General features: G+C 35.4%; 1 protein-coding gene across 10 annotated transcripts in view; it reads left to right on the top strand.

Annotated features, from left to right (window-relative positions):
• CNTLN (centlein) overlaps positions 1-21,185 on the top strand; it is a 199,158-nt gene that overhangs the window by 11,630 nt on the left and 166,343 nt on the right. For 6 of the 10 annotated variants that reach the window (XM_068928897.1, XM_068928896.1, XM_068928893.1 and 3 more), the window contains exons 2-4: positions 6,809-6,897; positions 17,735-17,819; positions 19,070-19,108. In XM_068928897.1, coding sequence (XP_068784998.1) covers positions 6,809-6,897; positions 17,735-17,819; positions 19,070-19,108 — 213 coding nt within the window. Of the gene's footprint in view, positions 1-6,808; positions 6,898-17,734; positions 17,820-19,069; positions 19,109-21,185 lie in introns of those variants that run through there. The other 4 variants (XM_068928901.1, XM_068928894.1, XM_068928902.1 and 1 more) reach the window with 2 other exon arrangements.

The raw sequence follows: 21,185 nt of genomic DNA on the forward strand, positions 1-21,185 counted from the left end.
GTCTTATCTTAAAAATGTCATAATTGTTGATTGATACTAATACTTCTGTTATACCAAATATATAGTTATTTATACTTTTAAGTGAACAATTTTAGCTTCTAAAACATTGGGCATGTTGAAGGTTGGGCATGCTACAAGAAAAGAAAGTTGAACTTAATAGCAGCTTTTATCATTCATTGACTACTGTTTTACTAAAATTATCATAAAGAAAAATGTTGTACCTCTCTCTTGGTATTAACTTTCTTTTCATGTAGTAGAGATCAAATGGATTTTTTTTTTTACCACAGACTTTTTATTTTGTTACAGGGAACATGTAGCTGATGATGCTGTTGAGTAATTTTTATACGTACTGATTTTCAGAGTAGGCAGAATGTTGTCTTGTTTTGTGTGCATTTACAAAAATACAAATATATGGTGAAAGGCATTTGTTGATTTAGATTAGAGTATTTGATATATTTAAAGCATTGCTGTGTAATTCTGTGCATGACATTCATGGTTTTTAGTAGTAATTTTAAATACCAATTCCTGCTATACAAAATAAACAGCATTTGTTGAAATGATGTTGTTTTGCGGTTCCTGTATTTCATGTGATTCTAATTTATTCTCAGATCACTTAGAATGGATTTCTGGTTTTGCTTTTTAAAGGGGGCACTACTTAGCATTTTCTATTTAGCTATTTTTTTTTTGAAGTGTATTTTGCACACCCTATTCACATTCTTCACTGCAAGCTTTTTTTCTATTTGTTTGTTTTGGCTTTTTTCAGCTATGGTGGCTTTTTCATCCCTACTTCATCTACCATTCTTTCAGCGCAGGCGGAAGTATTGCAGAACGTATTTATGTAAGATTTAGTAATTTCACTGACAAGAGTAAAACTTGAAGTTGATTGCGTGAATGATTTCCTTGGACAAGTCTGAAGGTAGTCTGATTGTGAAATAGTTGTAGGTGCTTCAAGAGTAATCTGAATTGCTTCTCTAATAAGAAATAAAAATCATACTTGAATATCTGTGTTTTCCGTGAGAAGAACAACTAAACATTCAACTCCATACTTTGCATGTTATCCTAGGTTCAATTTTTGGGAAGTTTGGTGGAGTTTTGGTAAGAGTTACCTTGCCAGAGACTTGATACATAATGGATGGATTTCAACAGAAATCAGAGGAAGATTGAGAGCATTTCTTTGCTGGAAAGAGGAAGCATTTTCCTGTAAACTTGCAAGAAGACGAGGAGAAACTAGTTCGTTATCCTATATGTATGTACTTTGTACATACTACTTTGTTCCTTAGGAACAATTCAGTATACGTTATTATAGTTTCCCCCTTCCCCTGACCCCTTTTTTCTTAATTGAGGTATCGTGTCCTCAAGTTATGCGCTCTTCCCTCATCTCGTGAGGCCTTCTGCTGTTCCCTAACCTGGAGTCAGGATCCTGTAGGAACCTCCAGCATAAGACGTAGGGCAGTCTCCACTACTTGGAGTGAGTCTTCAGATATTTGATATATTTCTTGGGATCATGCAGAAGCTTAGGTGTCTCAGTACTTTATTTAAAAAAAAAAAAAAATTGAATAGAGTATCCAAAAGCTATCTCTAGGTTCTGGTATGCAGGACAGTAAAGGGAAAAGCTAAGTATACTCATTCATAAATCCAGATGTTTAAGCAAGCAAAACAATAGTGAACAAAGCTCATGAACTCATAAATCGGCATCAGAAATTTGTATTGTTCGATTCAAGATTTTTGAGCATTTGTAGGTAGAATACCATACCATTGGAAGTTTAATTGTTAGATTTGGACTTCTCACCACATTAGTTAGTTCATGAACCTTACTACATATTTGCTAGTGTTTTTTAAATAGTTCAGTGGAAAAATACACAGTGAATTATATTGTAGAGGGGTAAAAATTGTTCAGGGGCTTTTATCAGTTTAGCTCCACTCTCATATTGCTTATTATCCGAGAGACTTGAATTAAAAAATATTCTGAAGTTATAACTGGATATAGTTTATTTGATATTCTGGTTTATTCTTTCATTATGGTTCCAAGATTTCTTGAATTTATACTTAAACTGGTGATATTTAGAGGTTAAGACCTGATGACTTTCTTAGATTCTTCTTAAATAATTTGAAAGAAAACACATTCCCATTGTTGTTTTGTGTGGTTTTTGTTTGGCCTCATATTTTTTTTTCTTTGTTGATTTCCTGCAGTAAATAAGAAATGTGTTTATATGCTAAAAAAATACTTAGAATCCTTCTTCTGTACAAATGATAAGGCTTTTTGGAGCCTGCAAAGGATTCGGAAAAAACATATATTTTTCATTCTGTTTCTGCCTGAGAAGAATCATTAGCTCATGCAGAATTCAGTTTTCATAGACTGACTTTACAGATGGCCTGATAAGGCCTTTCTAAGGGCTATACATCTTCCTCTTTTTCTGGAGTTTTGAACTCATATGGAAAATGCATAAAATTTTTCAAATTCTTTGGACTAGACAGCTAGAAATCTAGGAGTGTAAGCAGTTTAAGGTGATAGCACTCAATGAGGAATTGTACTTTCTTTTCTTTTGCTAGGTTGCATTGCCACTTTTCTAGCCTGAATTCAGAAACTTAATTAACATGATGCTTACTGTTTGTCTTTTAACTTCAGTTTTAGCTGAGAGGGCTTATTTCTAGCTAAATGAAAATTTAGGTATTGATATAAAGTCACTTGAGTTCATATATTTGATGTGTGGCTTATTTTTGGAGTTATCTTTCTGCAGAAAATGAATGCTGTCCTGGACCATAACACACAATAATCCCATTAGTTCATCTCATACATCTGTTTTCTTGCATTTACCAGGGTCACTTTGGGTTTGGAAATTAGTCTTTGCATTGCTAACCCAATTTCAGTAGAGGCAGGTGAGGTCTCTTTCAAAGGCTTTTAAAAAGTGGTTTGTGCCCCATCTCTTTCTAGATGAGGTTTTTGTTAAATATTTGTTTTTGAAATGTTTGCTTGAAATACTGAAAATGAAGTTTCCATATCAATGCTTTTAAAGTTGTATACCTCTGACAAAGATAGTTGGATGAAATTTCTCTGATTTGATAGAAAACAAACTGATTCTGCTGTTTATTTTTTATGCTTTAGTTCAGTTTGCACAAGTTGATAGTAGACTTGGATTATAAGAACTTTACGGCCTGAGTCTTTATTTTATTTAGTTATTAGCACCATGGGAAATCACAGAATCACAGAATGGTTTAGGTTGGAAGGGACCTCTGGAGATCATCTAGACCAACCTCCCTGCTCAAGCAGGGTCACCTAGAGCACTTTGCCCAGGATCACGTCCAGACGGGGTTTGAATATCTCCAGCGAAGGAGACTCCACTACCTCTCTGGGCAACCTGTGCCAGTGCTCTGTCACCCCCACAGCAAAGAAGTTTTGCCTCATGTTCAGATGGAACTGCCTGTGGTTCAGTTTGTGCCCGTTGCCTCCTGTCCTGTTGCTGGGCACCACGGAGAAGAGACTGGCCCCATCCTCTTGACACTCCCCCTTCAGATACTTGTACACATACATCAGATCCCCCTTAAGCCTTCTCTTCTCCAGGCTGAACAGGCCCAGCTCGCTCAGCCTTTCTTCACAGGAGGGATGCTCCAGTCCGCTAATCATCTTCGTAGCCCTCCGCTGGTCTCTCTTCAGTAGCTCCATGTCTCTCTTGTACTGGGGGAGCCCAGCACTGGACACAGGACTCCAAATGTGGCCGCACCAGGGCTGAGGAGAGGGGCAGGATCACCTCCCTCCACCTGCTGGCAACACTCTGCCTAATGCACCCCAGGATCCCCTTGGCCTTCTTGGCCACAAGGGCACGTTGCTGCCTCGTGGTGAGCTTGTTGTCCACCACGACTCCCAGGTCCTTCTCTGCAGAGCTCCTTTCCAGCAGGTCAACCCCCAGCCTGGACTGGTGCAGGGGGTTAGTCCTCCCTAAGGGCAAGACCCTGCACTTGCCTATGTTGAACTTCAGGAGGTTCCTCTCCGCCCAACTCTCCAGCCTGTCCAGCTCCCTCGGAATGGCAGCACAGATCTCTGGTGTGTCAGCCACTCCCCCCAGTTTAGTATCATCAGCAAACTAGCTGAGGGTGCACTCTGTGCCTTCCTCCAGGGCACTGATGAATAAGTTGAACAAAACTGGGCCCAGCACTGACCCCTGGGGGACACCGCTAGCTACAGGCCTCCAACTAGACTTTGTGCCGCTGACCACAACCCTCTGAGCTCGGCCATCCAGCCAGTTCTCAAGCCACCTCCTCACTGTCCACTCATCTAGCCCACACTTCCTGGGTTTCCCTAGGAGGGTGTGCTGGGAGACAGTGTCCAAAGCCTTGCTGAAGTCCAGGCAGACAACATCCACTGCTCTCCCCTCATCTACCCAGCCAGTCATCCCATCATAGAAGGCTGTCAGATTGGTCAAGCATGATTTCCCTTTGGTGAATCCATGCTGACTACTCCTGATCACCTTCTTGTCCTCCAGATGCTTAGTGAGGAATCCAGTCTCACTGGTTAGAGGTGTGCAGTCTTGTAATAGTTGAGTGAGTTTTTTTTGGTTGTACAGCAAAATGCTGTTAAGGCATCAAGTTCCCATGAAGACTTCTTTCCCACTTGATTGAAGAAGTTGATAGAATTTATAGGTGTAACTAAATGTAAAACTAGAAATGGCAATTTTTAAAAGAGGAAATCATTCTTAAAAATGTAAAAGATCTCCATTTCTAATTTTGAAGGGAAATATCAGAACTTTTCCAAAAGTCTTTCAGGCTTTCCTCAAAAATCATGGAGAAAAAAAGTTACAACCATCTTTCCTATTTCTTACTTCAGTATCTTTGAAGTACTTTAAAATTCAAATGCAGTATTTTTATTTTGCTGTTGTGGTATTGATCTGGATTAAATAAATTAGTCCAGGGAATGAAAAGGTTACTATAATCATGTCTTCCATAGGGTATTGGGTGCAAAGACTTTAGTCTTGATGATTCCATGGCAACAACCACCATTATTATTATTGGTAACTTTTTTTTTTTTAAAAGATGAATGAAGATATAGTTAAAATCTTTAATACTCTATGAATCTTGAAAAACTTTCTCTACCTTTAGAGAGATTTTATAAGGGGGAAGCCCTGTCCTAAATGGTCTTGTAGTTCATGTCAAAGATAGTGGTTGTCTTGTTTCAAAGAAAATAGAAATGTTAAGCTGGACCGGTTGGTATGGGCTGGAACTAATACTGCTCGTTCGAGTTGCTTCCTAGAAGGCAAAACTGATTGGGCAAAAATTGAAAGAAAAGATAGCAAAAATAAAAAGTGCAGCTTCCGCTCCAGAGATCAGCTCTAATTTGATGATCTTGTGGCTAAGTTGTTGTATTGGCTCTTGTGAGATGTGTTGAACTTGCAGTTCTGTAGGCTGCTTTGTGTCTTAAATGGCCATTGCTTTTAACAGCTTCTAGTCATGGACTCAAAGTATTATGTCGAAAGAAACAGTCTTATATAGAAAAGATGAGAAATGTGGAAAGAAGAAATTAAATGGGAAATGTATGAATACACCGAACAGTGGAGATGAAGATAATAACTCATGTCTTCTGTTTCATATGGTACTGAGGATTAACATAAAGCTATGTAAAGAGGAGATACAGTGTCTTCTATCTAACCAACTTTAATGCAGTTCTGGCTAATGAAGAGCTAATGAGAGCTGTGATATCTTAGTAAAACTGTGAGATTCCAGGAGTTTGGGAGAAAAAGGCGACTGGGTAACTGATGGCCATAAAAATGGTGATTTTTCTTTTATGTCATATATTGTCCTGGAACAGTCTGTGCCACTATATATATTGTCCTTTTATATCTCTTATTAAGATTAAAAAACTAGTAACAGGTGGAGTAGTCCACACTCTTATGATTTTACCTGTTAACTAGACCTTGCTGCCAATATGATATCCTTGACTTGTTAATTTCTAATCTGATGTTATACTGTTTAGCAGATTTGATCTTTGTGCAGTCCATGAATTATGCCCATGTGCTTTGTTATTGTTCTGTCTTCATCTTTTGCCAATTTTTATACTAAAATTTTTATGTAAGGAATAGTTTCTGTTTTTTTGTTTGTAATATTACAACATCTATATGAGGGCTTTCAGTAATATAACTGTTGGTTTAAAAGTACTCCAGAGCAAAATAATTACTTATCCTGAAAAGCTTTTAGTTTATATTAATTTTATATTTTTCTTGGTCTCACTTAAGAATCTTCTTAGAAGCCTTCATATGATACAGGTTAGCTGGGCATGTGTGATGAAAGACTGATTTGCTGTCTATTTTAAAGTAAAATCGAAGAGCTGCATATGATAAAGATTCAAGTATCTAACCTTTTTCTATTTTTCTTTAATTTTGAAGAAAAATGTTTTTTTTTTTCCCTTAGTGGAGAGAAAACCAGTGTCCAAGCTTAATTTTGAAGTAGGTGTTAATGAACTCACTGTTCATTAATAGAAATTGTAGCATGCTGCTAGAAGTGCCAATAGTTGGTACAGCAAAAGGCAGCCTTGTGTATAATGTTGACTGCTACTGCCTTATGTCATGTTTTATACTGTTAATGTCGGTTGTTGTTCTTAGTCTTCCTTCTAAAATTCTGTGTGGTTAAATCTTTTCTCCATCCAGAGAACTGTTTTCTGTGGTTTTAATTACAGGTGAGTAATTTGCTGGGATTCTCACTAAAATTAAGCTTTTTTTTTTTTGCTTTTGTTTCCAAATAATTGTCCTATGAACATGCACACTATTGCTTTCAAGGTTATGCATACATATGATGTATTTTTGTCTTTATTTCCATTTTTAAGGCTGATAAAGAATTTGTATGGTCTTTGTGGAAACGTCTTCAAGTGTCAAATCCAGATATTACACAAGCTGTCAGCTTGATTGTAGAAAGGTAAGTAATTTTTAATTTAGGAAAATGCAAATTTTAAAAATAACGTTACAAAAGTTCCCTTGTTAAATTTTATCAAATATTTATCAAAATTTTATTTTATACTTTTTAGTTGTAAGTTTTGTACATTGTACCTGTTCTAATTTCCTTTTGTTGGTGCAAGTTGAAATATGCTTTAAAATCTATTTTTGCTGCGGTTGCTGTGCTGGCATTGAATTCAATTCTTGAAACAGATTATAAGCATACTGCGTATTCTTATTCTTCTGCTGAAACAGCAAAAGGAGGTAAATGACATTCAAGTTTCATAAGAAGTTAGATAGCAGTTCTATGTTTCGATTGTGTATGTTTACTCTAAAAAAAGTGAAAGCCTCAGACTTCACAAGACAAAAGATGACTATGCAGCTTAAATTATATTCCTTAGAGGATATTAATGAAAATAATTTCCTCATGGCACATATCCATTAGCATCTGACTACTATAAATATTAATTAGTCATCACAGTATGTCATTGATAGTTTCTGAATGTTAATATTTACATATGACTCTCTTTTTCTTTGCCAAAGGTAGGGGAAAATGTGAATGAGATGATAATGTAGCTGTCTTAGAACTTAATCATTTGATTGTGTCTCTTAGGGTGCCCTGGGTTCTTCTTTTATTTTTTCTTCATCTTCTTTAAAGAAAAAGCTAGATGTTGCCTTTGAAAATTGCTTTAAATAGCTGCCAAGATTAGTTGTGAAGCTTGTCATAGAAGCAGGAGGGATTCTAGTTTTTTGGGGTATCTGTTCACTGCTTTAATCTTAAAAGGCATTTTTTTTTGTTTGTTTACATCTTTCTTTTCTTGACTTGACTAGTTAACATTCCTCAACTTTTGAAAATAGAGTGTTAGTTCTTTAGCTTGGAGTGCATTTGCTGTAATGTTGTCCCATCGTCTGTGCATCTTCTGCATTGCGTTAAGCAATGAAAATTTTATCAAAAAATAGCATATGATCATGTAATTAAAACTTTAAAAAAATCATTTAAAGTCACTTTAGCTTATCCTCATTCATACAGATACTTTAAAAATATGGAAAATTTGAGCCCATTCACACATGATTTAGTAAGTTAAAAACAGTACTGTAGTGGGAAGTGTACAGGCTCATCAATATTTTTTTTTATTGGTGTTGCATATAAAGATCATCAGGATCTTAAGACAAAGTCAAGCATAGGGATGTTAAAAAACATATTTTTAAAAAAAGTTAGATATAATAAACGGTCTTGGGCTCTTGTATGTCTGTATGAGATATAGTATGTCTTCATTATTTGTTTATCCTACTTTGTGCCTAGGAATGTTTTTATGCTTGGTTGTTTTCCTTTGCTTTGATGTAGGTTGTGCTTAATTTAGAACAGAAATTGTGATTGTGTATGAATTATCCTGATAGTTGCAGTGAACTTCTATGTTTAAGTGGGGCTTTTAGATGCCACCTTGTCGCATACAAGAATGATAACGAGCTAATTTTTTTTTCATTGTGATAGGAAATATTTGTGACGTTTGTAGTGTTCTACCTACCTTTGCCATTTATAAAAATTGTCTCTTCTGTATGAAATTGAAGATCAACATAATATTTTGTGTGCTTGTATTGGCCTTTATATGGACAGGCTGGTGACTGGTATGCTTAGGCAAAAGCATGACAGCATACTTATATTCAGGTTCTTGTCCAATTTTTTATGTCCTCCCTTCTTCCTTTAGAAGAACACTGATGCTTTAGAACAGCTTGGGTGAACTCAAGGCCATACAGCTGTATCATACCTTTCTCAGCGTTATGGAGTTAAGAAGGAAAGATTGCTTCTGTAGCATTTCTTTAGGTGCTATCATTACCGCAGAGAATCCTGGAATAGGTTTGGATAAAACCCATTCAGTATAGATGAATTTTATTAATCACTTCTTTGAACTTTGGGTTTGCTTTGATTTTGGCAGATGGAGAAAAAGTATGTTATTAGTATATTAGTGCTAACATTAATGTATAAGTAGAGCAGCTTTTCTCTTTAATTGATATAGCTTCATCTCTTTTGGTTGAGAAGGGTCTAATTGCCAATTTGGAAATAATTTCTAGCCCAACTTTATCTGTGAAAATTCTTTTCTGCACCTTCGCGTTACTGCTCCATGTCTTTTGTCCTAACTTTTCCAGCTATAGTTTTCATTATCTTTTTCCTAGGCTGTTCATTCCTTTCAGCACTCTCCTCATTTTAGAAAATGTTTGTCCTATTCCCTACCTTACAGCACAAAATAAAAATTTTGGTATTAGCGCAGAACTGTTATATCTCAGTTCAGGTATGTTAATTAGATTACCTTGGAATCTACTACCTTGGCATTGCTGCCAGCCAGAAAACTATAGAACTAGTAATTTTCTGGTTTTGTTGATCTACCAAAAACATGCAGGTTTAAAGAAAAATTACACGAGGTTGCTAAAAAACATTTATAAGGAAAATGATTTCTGAAGTGAGTCGCTCAGCAGGTAGTATCTGTGGTGCTCACAGCAAATGTTTCTACATTCTACATAGTTGTCCCAAACAAGAACTGCAAACTGAAAATTTACACTTAAAGAAATCTGAAAAAATAACTCAAATCTCCCAGAGACTTTTTCTTCCCCTCTCATCTATATTATGGACTGTTGACTCAGTCATCCTACCGAAGCCAATAAGGTTTTGTATCTTGTCTCAGCTTACTAGGAAATTTTGAAATGGATGCAGATAGGATGAAATGGATGTCAACCTTCTATTGCTTTTCTTTGTGACTGCGTGACATCAATAGCACAAATTTTTGCATAGTGTAATTTTTCCAGTGTGTCCTTGCCACTGTAAATTCCATAACTAGCTAACTAACTAACTTTCAGTGCTCACTGAGTCATCTGTCTTCATTAGAGTTTATCTGAGAATACAGGGCAGCTATTTATGGGAACATAACAGAATTTACAAAAGAATAGGTCATCCTGTGTCCTATATCATATGGATGATGAGCCTATTAATATTATCTACCATATATTGGAAGAAATTGAAAGGGTAGTGCTAGCCATATAGTTAGGTAACTTACATTTTTAGCATTAGATGCTATTATTTATAGTACCTTTTCCGTCCCCAAGTATTACAGAAAAATATAAAGGGTATAATTTGGGGCGGGGTGGTGGTGTGAAATTAAGAGTAGGTTTCTGTTATTTGACTGCTATTTTGAAATGCTTTCATAGTCCCAAAATAGAAGTTCACCTGCCCTAAAAATGTAAAAATATAACTGGTGCCTTTTTATGGCTGTGCTGTTAAAAGTGAAATATCATTGGTGTATTACTGGAATTCAGCAGTCTTTGCAGTTCTTGCTGGGTAGCTGTATTCTCATTTTAATATTCAGATATAAACAAAAAATTATCTTTACTGTGCAAATGAGAAATGCCTTTGGGATATGTAAAAGCCTCCAGGTATTTTCAAACAAGCGACTGTAAAAGTATATCTCATGTTAGTGTACTTTCAAGCTACTTTAAATACTATTGATCTCAGTATTATGTAAAAAAAACATGCTATTTCTAGTTCACTGAAGCCTTTTGAAACACTCAATTTTTTTGATGATGAATTAAAAAAAAGGTACTTTCTAGCACCTTTTACAGGTAAATTCATATAAAAGCTCAAATAGAGTTAGGTTTCAGATTAGATTATCAAAGATTTTGAAGCCTTTATGTAAACCTTGGGAGCCCTCCCTGAGACTTTTCTAATACATAAAATCTTGAAAGGATGAACTGATTCTGGCTTTCCTTTTCAGGCTTCTAGTTGGCTCACTCACTTATGAAAGGGAGATGCAGTTGAATCTAGTAGTGATCAGACTGTGGCAGTGATAAACACTTAGTAGATGGGGATTGTATTATTGTAGATTATACCCTTGCAAACACATACAGGCTTGCCTTAATTATGTTTTCCATGCCTAAAATCCAATTGTGTTATGTCTTACAAGACTTGATAAACTCACTTTTAGTTTGAGGCAATGAGAATCTGAATGCTAGCTCCAGCCTTATAAAGATTCTGTTCTTATTCCTGGGAAGTTATTTCTGTCTGAGGATGTGAAACTAGACTGAAGAGCAAGTGCTCGGAAATAACTGAAGAACTGTTGAAATGGTATCATAGAAACTTACTATGCTGCAGTTTGTTGCATCGTTATACTTGTATTGTGGATAGCGCATTGTCAAATCAATGTTAAACATCAGGTTGTCGTAGGTTCCTCACTGAGTGAAGATAAGCAGATGTACAAAGAAGACATACTTCCTGTGCAAAAGGATCAGTGAATGTTCTGTATATATGAGCAATATAGATTGCTGATGTTAATTGAAAAATAAAAGAGCTGCAACTCGCATCTTTCAAAGAGATGATAAATTGCTTTCAGAAGCTTTTTTACAGCACTTATCATTTTACTCTTGTCATTCTGCTTCCTGCTAATTTGGACGAGAGAACTAAGTAGTAAGCAAGAGTTGACACATTTCAAAGGTGCATTGCCATTTTGTCATTCTGAATTTAAAATAGAATGTACTCCCAAGTTATTATCACTCAATAAAGTGGACAGAATAATAGAGCGTAAGGGTATAACCTTTCTATCTAAGGTCAAATAATTGTGATTGTCTACAGTTGATGAAAGCTTAATATCCTATTTCATTAAAAATTCTCAGAACATTGAACATAAGTCAACATTCCATGGAGAAGAAAGTATTATGCAGCTTGCATGTGTGCATATCTGCATATCGGAGCACAAAATATTGACATGATAATTGCAGTCAAGCCTGATTGAACAGTGGCCTCTGGGAATTCAGCTGGTGTTGTACCAACTGGATGGCTGCTCAGGACACAGTTTGAAATGCAAGGTGCAAGTTAGCACTTTATTCAGCACAGGCAGGCATCATTTAAAAATCCTTAGGGGAAACCCTGGTGATGTGCAGATGTTAAAACAGTCTGTTCTGAAGTGCTGATATTTTGAACACTGTAAGAAGCTTGTGTATTTTAGATGAAAAATGTTTGCAAAATTATTAAGGAAAAATGTCGTTTAATTTTCTGTACTCCTTAGTGTAAAAATATGTATAGTATTGTATGTATATTGCTTAAAATAAGAGACCTTTAATAAATCATCTAGTAAATGGAATCGATCAACTTAAAAATGCAAGACAAATGCATACTTTTCTATAATGACACTTTTCAATTCTGATACGTATAGCAGAATAGATAGCAAATATAGCTCTATAAATAAATAACTTGGTATTTAAGGAAATAAGAATTTTGTGAAGAAAAATTTTCTATACTTTTTTTAACAAAACTTAAATAGGCTTATGCAATTTTGCTATAGAAAATTACTTCTATCTGGAAGTTTGATATTTATTTAAATCCTTTTTTTTTTTGCCTCATCTGTTTAAATCTTTTAAAAGCACTATTTGTAAGTATTAGAAGTTAAAAAAGGGGAAATTAATAATTAATTATATGTGTCAATTGAGAAATACATTGTGAAGCATAGATATTTTTCACTTCTAGGTCTGAGGGGGAGTTAAACTGCATTACTAAAAGAAAATTTTTTTAGTTTTGGTTTTTTTCATCTGCTTTTCTTAATAGGTACACAGAAACATGGTAACATTTCCAACTGAAAGAGCAAGGCTTAAGCTCTGTTTCTACTAACTACTGACTGTGCAAGCACAGGGATATGTCTGTACACAGTAAACTATGATATTGGTGCCATATGTACAGTAATGAGAGTCGTCTTCAGTCTGTATATGGATGATTTATTTTCTATTTAATAACAAGAGCGAAAGTATGCACTTGTATCAAGTCTGTCTGCAAAGCAGTCAGAACAGAAGACATGATAACCAAATTAAATGCTGCACCGTGCAAACTGATATTGTATAACTTTTCTAATTCTGTAGCCCTTCAGATTCCCCAAAAATTCCCTCAAAACCAGCAATTTTTCTAGAAACAGTTTATTTTTAATTATATAGTGTTAAAATATAACCTGTGATATGTTGGGTTTTTGTTTATTTGTTTGTTTTTTAAACTACACAGCTCAAAGTTGGCAGGATAACCTTGACTTTCTTAGATATTTAAGGTCAAATTTGTAGATCCTATGTTAGTAGTTTAAAAAAAAAAAAAAAAAAGTCTCCTAATGGTAAAGCTGAAATGAGGTATTTATTGAAACCCGTGAATAGCAAGCTGAATCTTTTGTTAGTTAATTATTTTCATTTAATTGTTGTAAAAATTGAATAATTATTTTCAGATCTAAATTATTTTTCTTGACAAATGGTTAATTGCTTGATTGATTATAAATTAAGACCTGTGGTAGGAGAAAAAAATGCCTCTTTCCCAGACTGCTTTCACTGAAGATTTTAGGAATCTCAGTATCTTAAAATTCGCCAAACCTTTGATTTTGAAAATCCTAAGGTTTTTATGTGGTTATTCTATTCTCACATTTCATTCATAGTTAAATGTTTCCTCATAGTCTAATATTTTATTTTTGACAAGCCATTAAAAATGGGACTAATCTTAGAAAATATTATTGTCTTGTTGCATAATACATAGCAGAGATAATAACACAGAAAAAATGTTAATTAAGATTATTTTCTCTGTTTCTTTGTTTTTGTGGAAAGAGGAATCTAGATAATCTGTGTGGCTGAGTACAGCTGTGTTAAACATTTAAAAAAGGTGGTACCTGTGGGAAAAGTGATTGGAGCTTAAAACTTGTACAAATTGACAGCCTCTCTTCACTCCATTTTTCATCCTAAAGAAGTCTGCAAATATTCTTAGCTCACATCATTATTGCTCATCAGTGGTTCTAATTAGCTAAACAGGAGTTTGTCTCAGTCATTGATCATCATCAGCTTCTTGACAGTGCCTGAATTTTTTTCCATATTCCAGTGGATTTTTTTAATATATTGTAAATATATAACAGCTGAATAATAAAATCAGTAAAAAATTATCTGCATACTTGCTATCCTCCTAAAAAGGAGGGGGGAGTTGCTACTATTCATACCAAATTTCATTTTAAGGCGCAACAGCAGATCCAGTAAGCTGCAGTCATATTACCTAGAGGGACTGTGGGGAGCTGTCTTGTAATGAGTGTGGGAAGTTATCCTATGCCACCAGGAGGAGCAGCTGATATGAGGTTTTAACTTACGCTTTAGGCTGCTGACAACATCCGTTGTATGTTACATTCTGATAACTGGGTTTTCTTTTTCTTTAGCTGTGTGATAACACGTTAAAACTATTTGTGGTGGCGTTAGCACGGTTTTCTATTTGTTATGATAAATGTAGATCTGTATTTACAAACTTTGTTCCTTGACAATTTTGTTCAAAGGAGAATTTGACTGAGCATCTGATGCATAGGGAAAATAACTGTAGTTAAAGGTACAGTTGGAATCACTAGCTTAGGTGTTCATGTATGGCTACTTACATACACACCGCTTTTGCTTCACTTGTTAATAAAAGTCTCTCCCTCTGTCTGGCTGCCTCCACAGTCTTAAAGCTTGTTTGGTGCAGCTTTGTCCTAAAGTTGCAGGGCTTCGTAAGTACTCGAATACCAATAAAACATCAGAATTAGCTGTGCATGCTGCTTTTCAGATCTCTAGAGCAGCTTGTTCTTTGGGTTGGTTCTTGGTCTTTTGCTGGCTTATTCACTTTCTTCCAATTCCCTCTTACAGTAAAGAAATAAAAGCTATAGAGTTCTTCTGAGGCTTGCTTTGAGAAATCTACCTGGCTTATCAGATTTTCAGATCAACTAATCCATTAGACAACAAGTTTAATAAACTTTCAAGGGATGATTGCATACTTGAATTAAGAGACTAGTTAATTATCCAGTATTTGTGTTTAATTGGGCTTAGTGTTGAAAAAAGCTGACTTTCTGAGAGGAGGTAGTGGTTAGAGGAGTGAGGAACACAACGGCAGAGAGATTGTGGATAGTAGTTGTAGAATGACTGGTAAGAGCGAAGGTTTACTTTCAGGTGGTATAGGAAATAGAGTTGAAATAAAATGGGGAAGAAAACGCAGCACTTTAGGAGCAAAGCGTTGCATGGGGCATATCAGTCAGCAGTCAAGCCAGGATACTTTTGAGGAAAGAATACAATGTTATTTAGTAGTTCATGGAACTTGTATTTTGCATTGTAACCTCTTATGTCTACACATTACTATTTTTACTATATTTTGTAGTAGAGAGATGCTTTGCTTTTTGTCTTTTGAAGCTTTTAAAATTTTGGATCTAGGAAAGTATTTATGCATATGTCTAATCTTAAATTCATAAGTTGTGTGATTGTAATTAAGAGCTGAAAAAACTTTGAGTGCCATAATACTTGGAAAGAAATCGATATAGTCCTTGATGCATCGCTTGATCTGATAGATTATGGTGTAGTATGCTCCTAGGAGAGAGATACCTCATTCCTAAAATGTGTGTGTTTTGTGAACGGCGACCATTATCTTTGAGAATGGATAGTAGCTGATAGTCATTATGGACCACAGAGCAAATGAAGTACGAGGAAGTGTTGGGATTTTTAAATGGGAACATGTTGTTGGCTCCTTTAAGTTGCAGGACAGTGGATGATACCTATCATCAGCTGTATACCTGTTACAGAAACACGGACATAATGCTATGATAAGCACTTATAGAATGGATACGTTCACAGAAAGTTTTTTAAACTAACTCCTAATTTTCAAAGTTGTCTGATATATTTTTGGTCGAATAGTTTATATTATCACCAAAAATTATTTTACTAGAACCATTTTTAAAACCTGACTGAAAGCCTAAGTTCTGTAAACTAGTTGTGCATTACTAGATTTTTTTTTCCCAGTGTGGGTCAGTTTATTGATTGTGTCATGTATTATGAAACCTGTTTGTTCTGTTTTCTTTTTTCCACTCCCTCTTTTATCATTATGTTTTTCAAAGGATGTCACAGTGTAACCTTTCCAAATACATAAGGTAACTTCATATCTGCATGGATCTCTGTAATTGCAGTCTACTTTCGGTTTTGGTAGATGTTAAGAATAAACTGTGGAAAGATTGACTGTACTGTATATTTCGCTACTTGTGTCGTCCTAAGCAAGGCATTGTGGCAACTCTTTCTGACTGCAGGGTATCAAATGCTTTGAGGCCAGGATCTGATATGCATTTTTCTGTTAAGCTTTCTGTCTTTGTTCAAATGTTAAGCACAGAGTTTTGATAAACAACACAAAAGGAAATGATGAAGTATCTCCTGGAGTACTTGTTCATAGTTTTACTTTTCCCTGTTCATTACAGCCCTTTAAAAAAAAAATCTGCTTCCATAAAGAAAGTAATTCTTGTCCATCCAACTGTTGACGTTTTTTTTCCTCTTACCTAAAAGTAACTTAAATATGCATATTTTCATTTAGGCTTTTCTTAGTAATAATTTTCCTAGTAATACTGTGACACACTAGTGCCATTGTATTTGTATTGCTCACTATTAGAAGATCTTATCGCTAGAGTTTTTGACAAGTTTACTCTTTTTGATTTAAATTCCACATCATCTTTATTTAAATCTTAATTTACTCAGTATCGCACTAAGTATTTTAACACGTTATTGGAAAAGCATGGTATGAGGGCATTAGGAGCAGAATGGTTTATCTTTCAAAATCTCTACTCATAACCCTACAATATGCAGTAATACATAGTGATGGAGAAACAGAATTGTAGCAGTTTGTTACCCTTATTGGTCCCTATTACAAAACACTTTGTGTTTCTGCAAATCAAGCCCTTTGCAAACAACCGAATGTTCTTGTAGTTATCTACTCTTGATCCAGATTCACAAACTTGGCGACAGCACTCTTTCGTTCCCTTCGTCCTTGGTCATATTTCCATTTTGTAAAGTATAAGTTCCATGAATATGGTTCCATACCTTCCAGTGCCGGCTTATGCCCAGCCGTAATGGAAGTTCAGCTGTAGTGTTAGAGCATGGATGGTAAGAAAGTGTGTTTCTGCTTCTCTGTCAGCTGTGGTATTGGGAATGCCTTAACTATTTGGCCACTTCTTGGGAGGAAAGTAGTGTGTTTCTCAGACCTTCAGTGAGAGTTCAATATGATGGGAAATATGTCTTGTGCTAGAGAATCTGTATAGGCTTAATATCTTAACATTGCTTTTCTGTCTAGAAGAGAAGCTATTAAAGGTATCAGCATTTAAAGCTCGGCTTTGAAAAAGGGCAGTGATGAAATGAGGTTGGGACAGGTGTTCTAGAAAGTGTTAACAACTCATCAGCTGGTTCTTTTTTCTATAAACTATTGTGAATATGATTATAGCCCTGTGTTCATTAACCGAATAGCAGGGACGGTGGTCATGTCCATTACCCAGGCTTCCCAGCCCTCTTCTCCTTCCTCCCCACACCCCAAACTGTAGATTCTATCCATGTGCAGGATATTGTTGACTTAAAATAATCATCCCTAGTGTTAAAAAGTGTTGTTTCAGACAGAGAAAGGCCATGTAGTTGATTGTAAGACTCACAGGCTGCAACAGGTTAGTGTCTCTATGTTGTAATAAGGGGAAAAAAACATTTTGTTCAGTCTATAAACAAGTACACTTTGTGCATTTGGGGAGAAGGACAGATAACTTCAGGTGTTTAAAAATGATATTTGTAAGGCCTCTTTCTTCTGTTTCTTTTAGAATAAAGTTGTCTTAGCTGTTTACAGATGTAATTTGCTGTCACTTGCCATATGCTTCCTGATTAATTCTGCAGGGCCTGTCAGCTTCAGATAATTTAATTTTCTGTGCTTTAAAATGACATTCATTATCAGGACATGAAAAATTCAAATGATTAGCTGCAAATTATGACTAATAAAGTGTTTATTTTTTGTTTATTTCCAGGGAAAAGCAGAAAGCTGAAGTCAAGGACAGAAAGATACTAGAAATTTTGCAAGTCAAAGACAGCAAAATAGAAACTCTAGAACAGGTTTGTATTATATTTAAATTGAGCAGTTAAGAAAACTTTTAAGAAACAAATCTAATGCCATTGCTAAAGTACGAAAATAGTTTGTTGTGTCTTAAGGTGAAAGTCACAGATAACTCAGAGATGGTAACTTTCTGCTAAAGTATTAGTTAAGCTTGAGGGAGTTGTTCAAACAGTTGGTCTTTCACTTAAGAAGTTTCTGTGCGTTCAAATGAAACTTTCTGAAGAGTTTTAGCTCATGACGTGCTTGCTGATTTACTGACTGACCCAAATTTATTGGTTGTCAGCTCAGTGTTCAAAGCTCATGCTTCTGCGCGTGCTGTCTCTGTATGCGTATTGTAATTTAGGAAGGTTCTGATGAGGTTTAGATTTGTAGTGTGCCTGTGCTGTGGAAAGATTTGCCATCCTGGCAAATCTTACGCTGGTAAGCCAACATTAGACATTTCCAGAATAGGTGAGGACATAGTACCCTAAAACATATTGTAACCTAAAAGAGGTGTAACTATATATTTTAGTGTTACTAATGCATAACAGTATGTAAATTAAGTGTTAGCATAAACTATAAAACAATACTGACAGTCTTGTGTCATCTGTGTTCTTTATTGAACTTTGAATACTTTGCATCAGTAAAAAATGAAATGAAATTTATGTATTGAGCCAAGCCATTGGTGAAGTTGAGGGAACGTGAGTTAAATTTCTAAAAATCAAAATTCTTTAGAGTAGTCAAAGCTTTTGAACTCTTCATAGGATTTGAAATATTATGCTGATGAAATCCAACGCTAACAAGTACTAAATGACTGAGAGAGCGCAATAACCATTTTGCCTTTCTTTTCTTTATAAACCTCAAAAACTGCCCTCTCAAAACTGAGGTGAGCGGAATGTCCTTTTTAATATTATTAAGGATGTTAATATGAAGAAGTTGTAATTGGACTAAGCGGGATGAGGGAGAAGGAGAGAGAGAGTTAGCGATAACAAGGATAGCAAGAACACGGGAGGTTCGGTATGCTTTCCAGTGTCTGAATCCTGCAGTTCACGGGGACAAAAGGCTGACTGCTAATTTTCCTCACGGTTCCGACTGCCTTTAGGACAGTCTTTCTTGGAATGAGGTCCATATTGTAGCTAATGCTGTAAACTCATGTAAATTGGATTTTCCTGCTTCAGATTTATTAAAAGTAAACCGAATGCACTTGCTGCCTGACTGGAAACACCACTGAAGTGAGATTATTCACCTATTTTATTTTGCATTAAATCAGTGGCTGGAGTTTCTGTATATTGCTGTCTCCTCAGGAGCTGTAAGTATGATTCATAGTGCATCTGGTGCTTATATGTACTTAATTTTTATTAAACAGTTATGCATGATTAGGCCTGCAGTTCTAACCTATTTACTGTTCTTAGCTGAAAGGGAAAATATATGTACAAGAAGCTTATAAGACTTTGTATTCCGTAACGTATTCAGGAGCATGTAAGAAGGGCTACTTGCTGTGACAACTTTTGGACCTGTATCATCCCTCTCCATGAGTTTGCTATTTGTGGATTCTAATCAATTCTGGAAGCTAAGACTGAAATTGATTAGAAATCAGAAACTGATAGGTAGTGAGGCTGTAGCTCTCTGGAAGTGGAGAGGGGCTGAAAATGTAACAAACTAAGGAAGAGAAGCAACTAGGGAAGAGAAGGCTTGGCTTAGCTTTGGAAGAGTTAACTGATGAGGGGGCAGAAGCCGCTCTTTCAGTGACAGCAGCAGCTTAAATGCACGAGTAATGCAGTCTTTTTCACACAGGCTTCTCAAGGATAGGTCTTTGACTTCTTTGGGGTTGGCAAAGGGCACCATGCAGTACCAAGACGAGTGCTCTATATGAAGGCAGTAGGTGGTATCATTCTGCCATTCTTGCCTTCTCCGTTTTCCAAGATGCCAGGGGATTGAAACAACAGGGGGATCAATTGAGTTCCTGGGGTATTCTTAATGGTTTAGACCCAGCAAGTAATCAAAGACTGCATTTAGCGTAGGGAACAATGTACTAAGGGAGGAAACTGTGAGCATTCTCATTGATTTTATCTTCCTGGATTTGTTTGTTCTTTCTTTATCTAAAGAGAAGGGATATTATTTGTATAATTAACCTGCAAAAGTACTGTTCATGAAGGTGTCAGTTCTGGCACTGTGATGGCAATGGAAGTTCGTTTCTGTAATGTGCAGACAGCAACAGTTCAAGGCTGCATATTGCTACCTCCAATCTATTATCTCTATGAAGGTGAGATTATCCAGTCTTTATCTCTGTTTCCCCCTTCGCTTTTAATCATCACACAAGGATATCAGTTGCAACAACAACTTCTGTGTTAGGTATCTATTTACTAGTAATTTCTCAGTGGCTGCTGAGCAGTTAATCGTACAACTCCATGGTGACTAAGGGGAAAAAGCAAATAAATGACATCTGTCATAGTTTGACATATATGTAAGCTGATGTTGCTGCAGAAACAGCAACAAAAGCCTAAAAGAAAAGTAGGAGTTAATGCCTCTTCTCCTGTATTTTACTTAAACTTTGTCCTGTCACAATAAAGACCCCTTTTAAAATGACTGTAGGTAAGAAAATGTTCCTTACATGCTGAGTGAGATGCATATAAATAGAGAAATAGAAATAATCATATTCAATGCTGAAAACCAAATTAACTTTATTTGTGCTAAGATATTACAACTAGTTGATTTTCCTCTTTTTTAAGGATATAATTGAAAATTGACTAAATATTTAATTTAGAAACATACATTTGAAGTAATATAGTCTTTAATCACTTTTGTCTAACTTGCACAGGAAAAGATTGTGTATAAATATGCATGAGAACAGAATTTGTGATTTTAAAGATAAAAATTTAAGTTACAGCTTTGCAAAAATTCTGGTGTCTAACTTTGGAACAGAGTACATACATTGACCTTTTGTCCGCTTTAATATCATTTCAGTCTATCGTGCATCTTTGCTAAATCAAATTGGTATAATTTTGATAAATGTCTTTTTCATGGGTTTATTGTATATCTACATACTGTAGTGAACGTTTTAAATATATCATAATATGAAATATTTCAGAATAACAATTTGAAGTTCAAATAAATACATTATTTGTTTTTTTAATGATTGACATTTTTATTGTGAGTTTTATACATTAAATTTCTTTAGTTCTAACATTAAAAACTTGTTAAAATTTGTTTTTATTTTGAAATGTATGGCTGCTAAGATTGTAGGCTTACTAGTGAATAGTAGACATGAAGAAAAATTTTCTTTTTCATGTAGAATTTCTAGAAAATATTGTTGCAAGTAGCATTACAGTAGCAAAAGTATAATTCTAGAGTCCTGTAGCTCTAATGTGAACTTGTTATAAAATCAT

This window comes from Struthio camelus, chromosome Z, assembly GCF_040807025.1.
Source record: "Struthio camelus isolate bStrCam1 chromosome Z, bStrCam1.hap1, whole genome shotgun sequence".
Taxonomy (NCBI): Eukaryota; Metazoa; Chordata; class Aves; order Struthioniformes; family Struthionidae; genus Struthio; species Struthio camelus.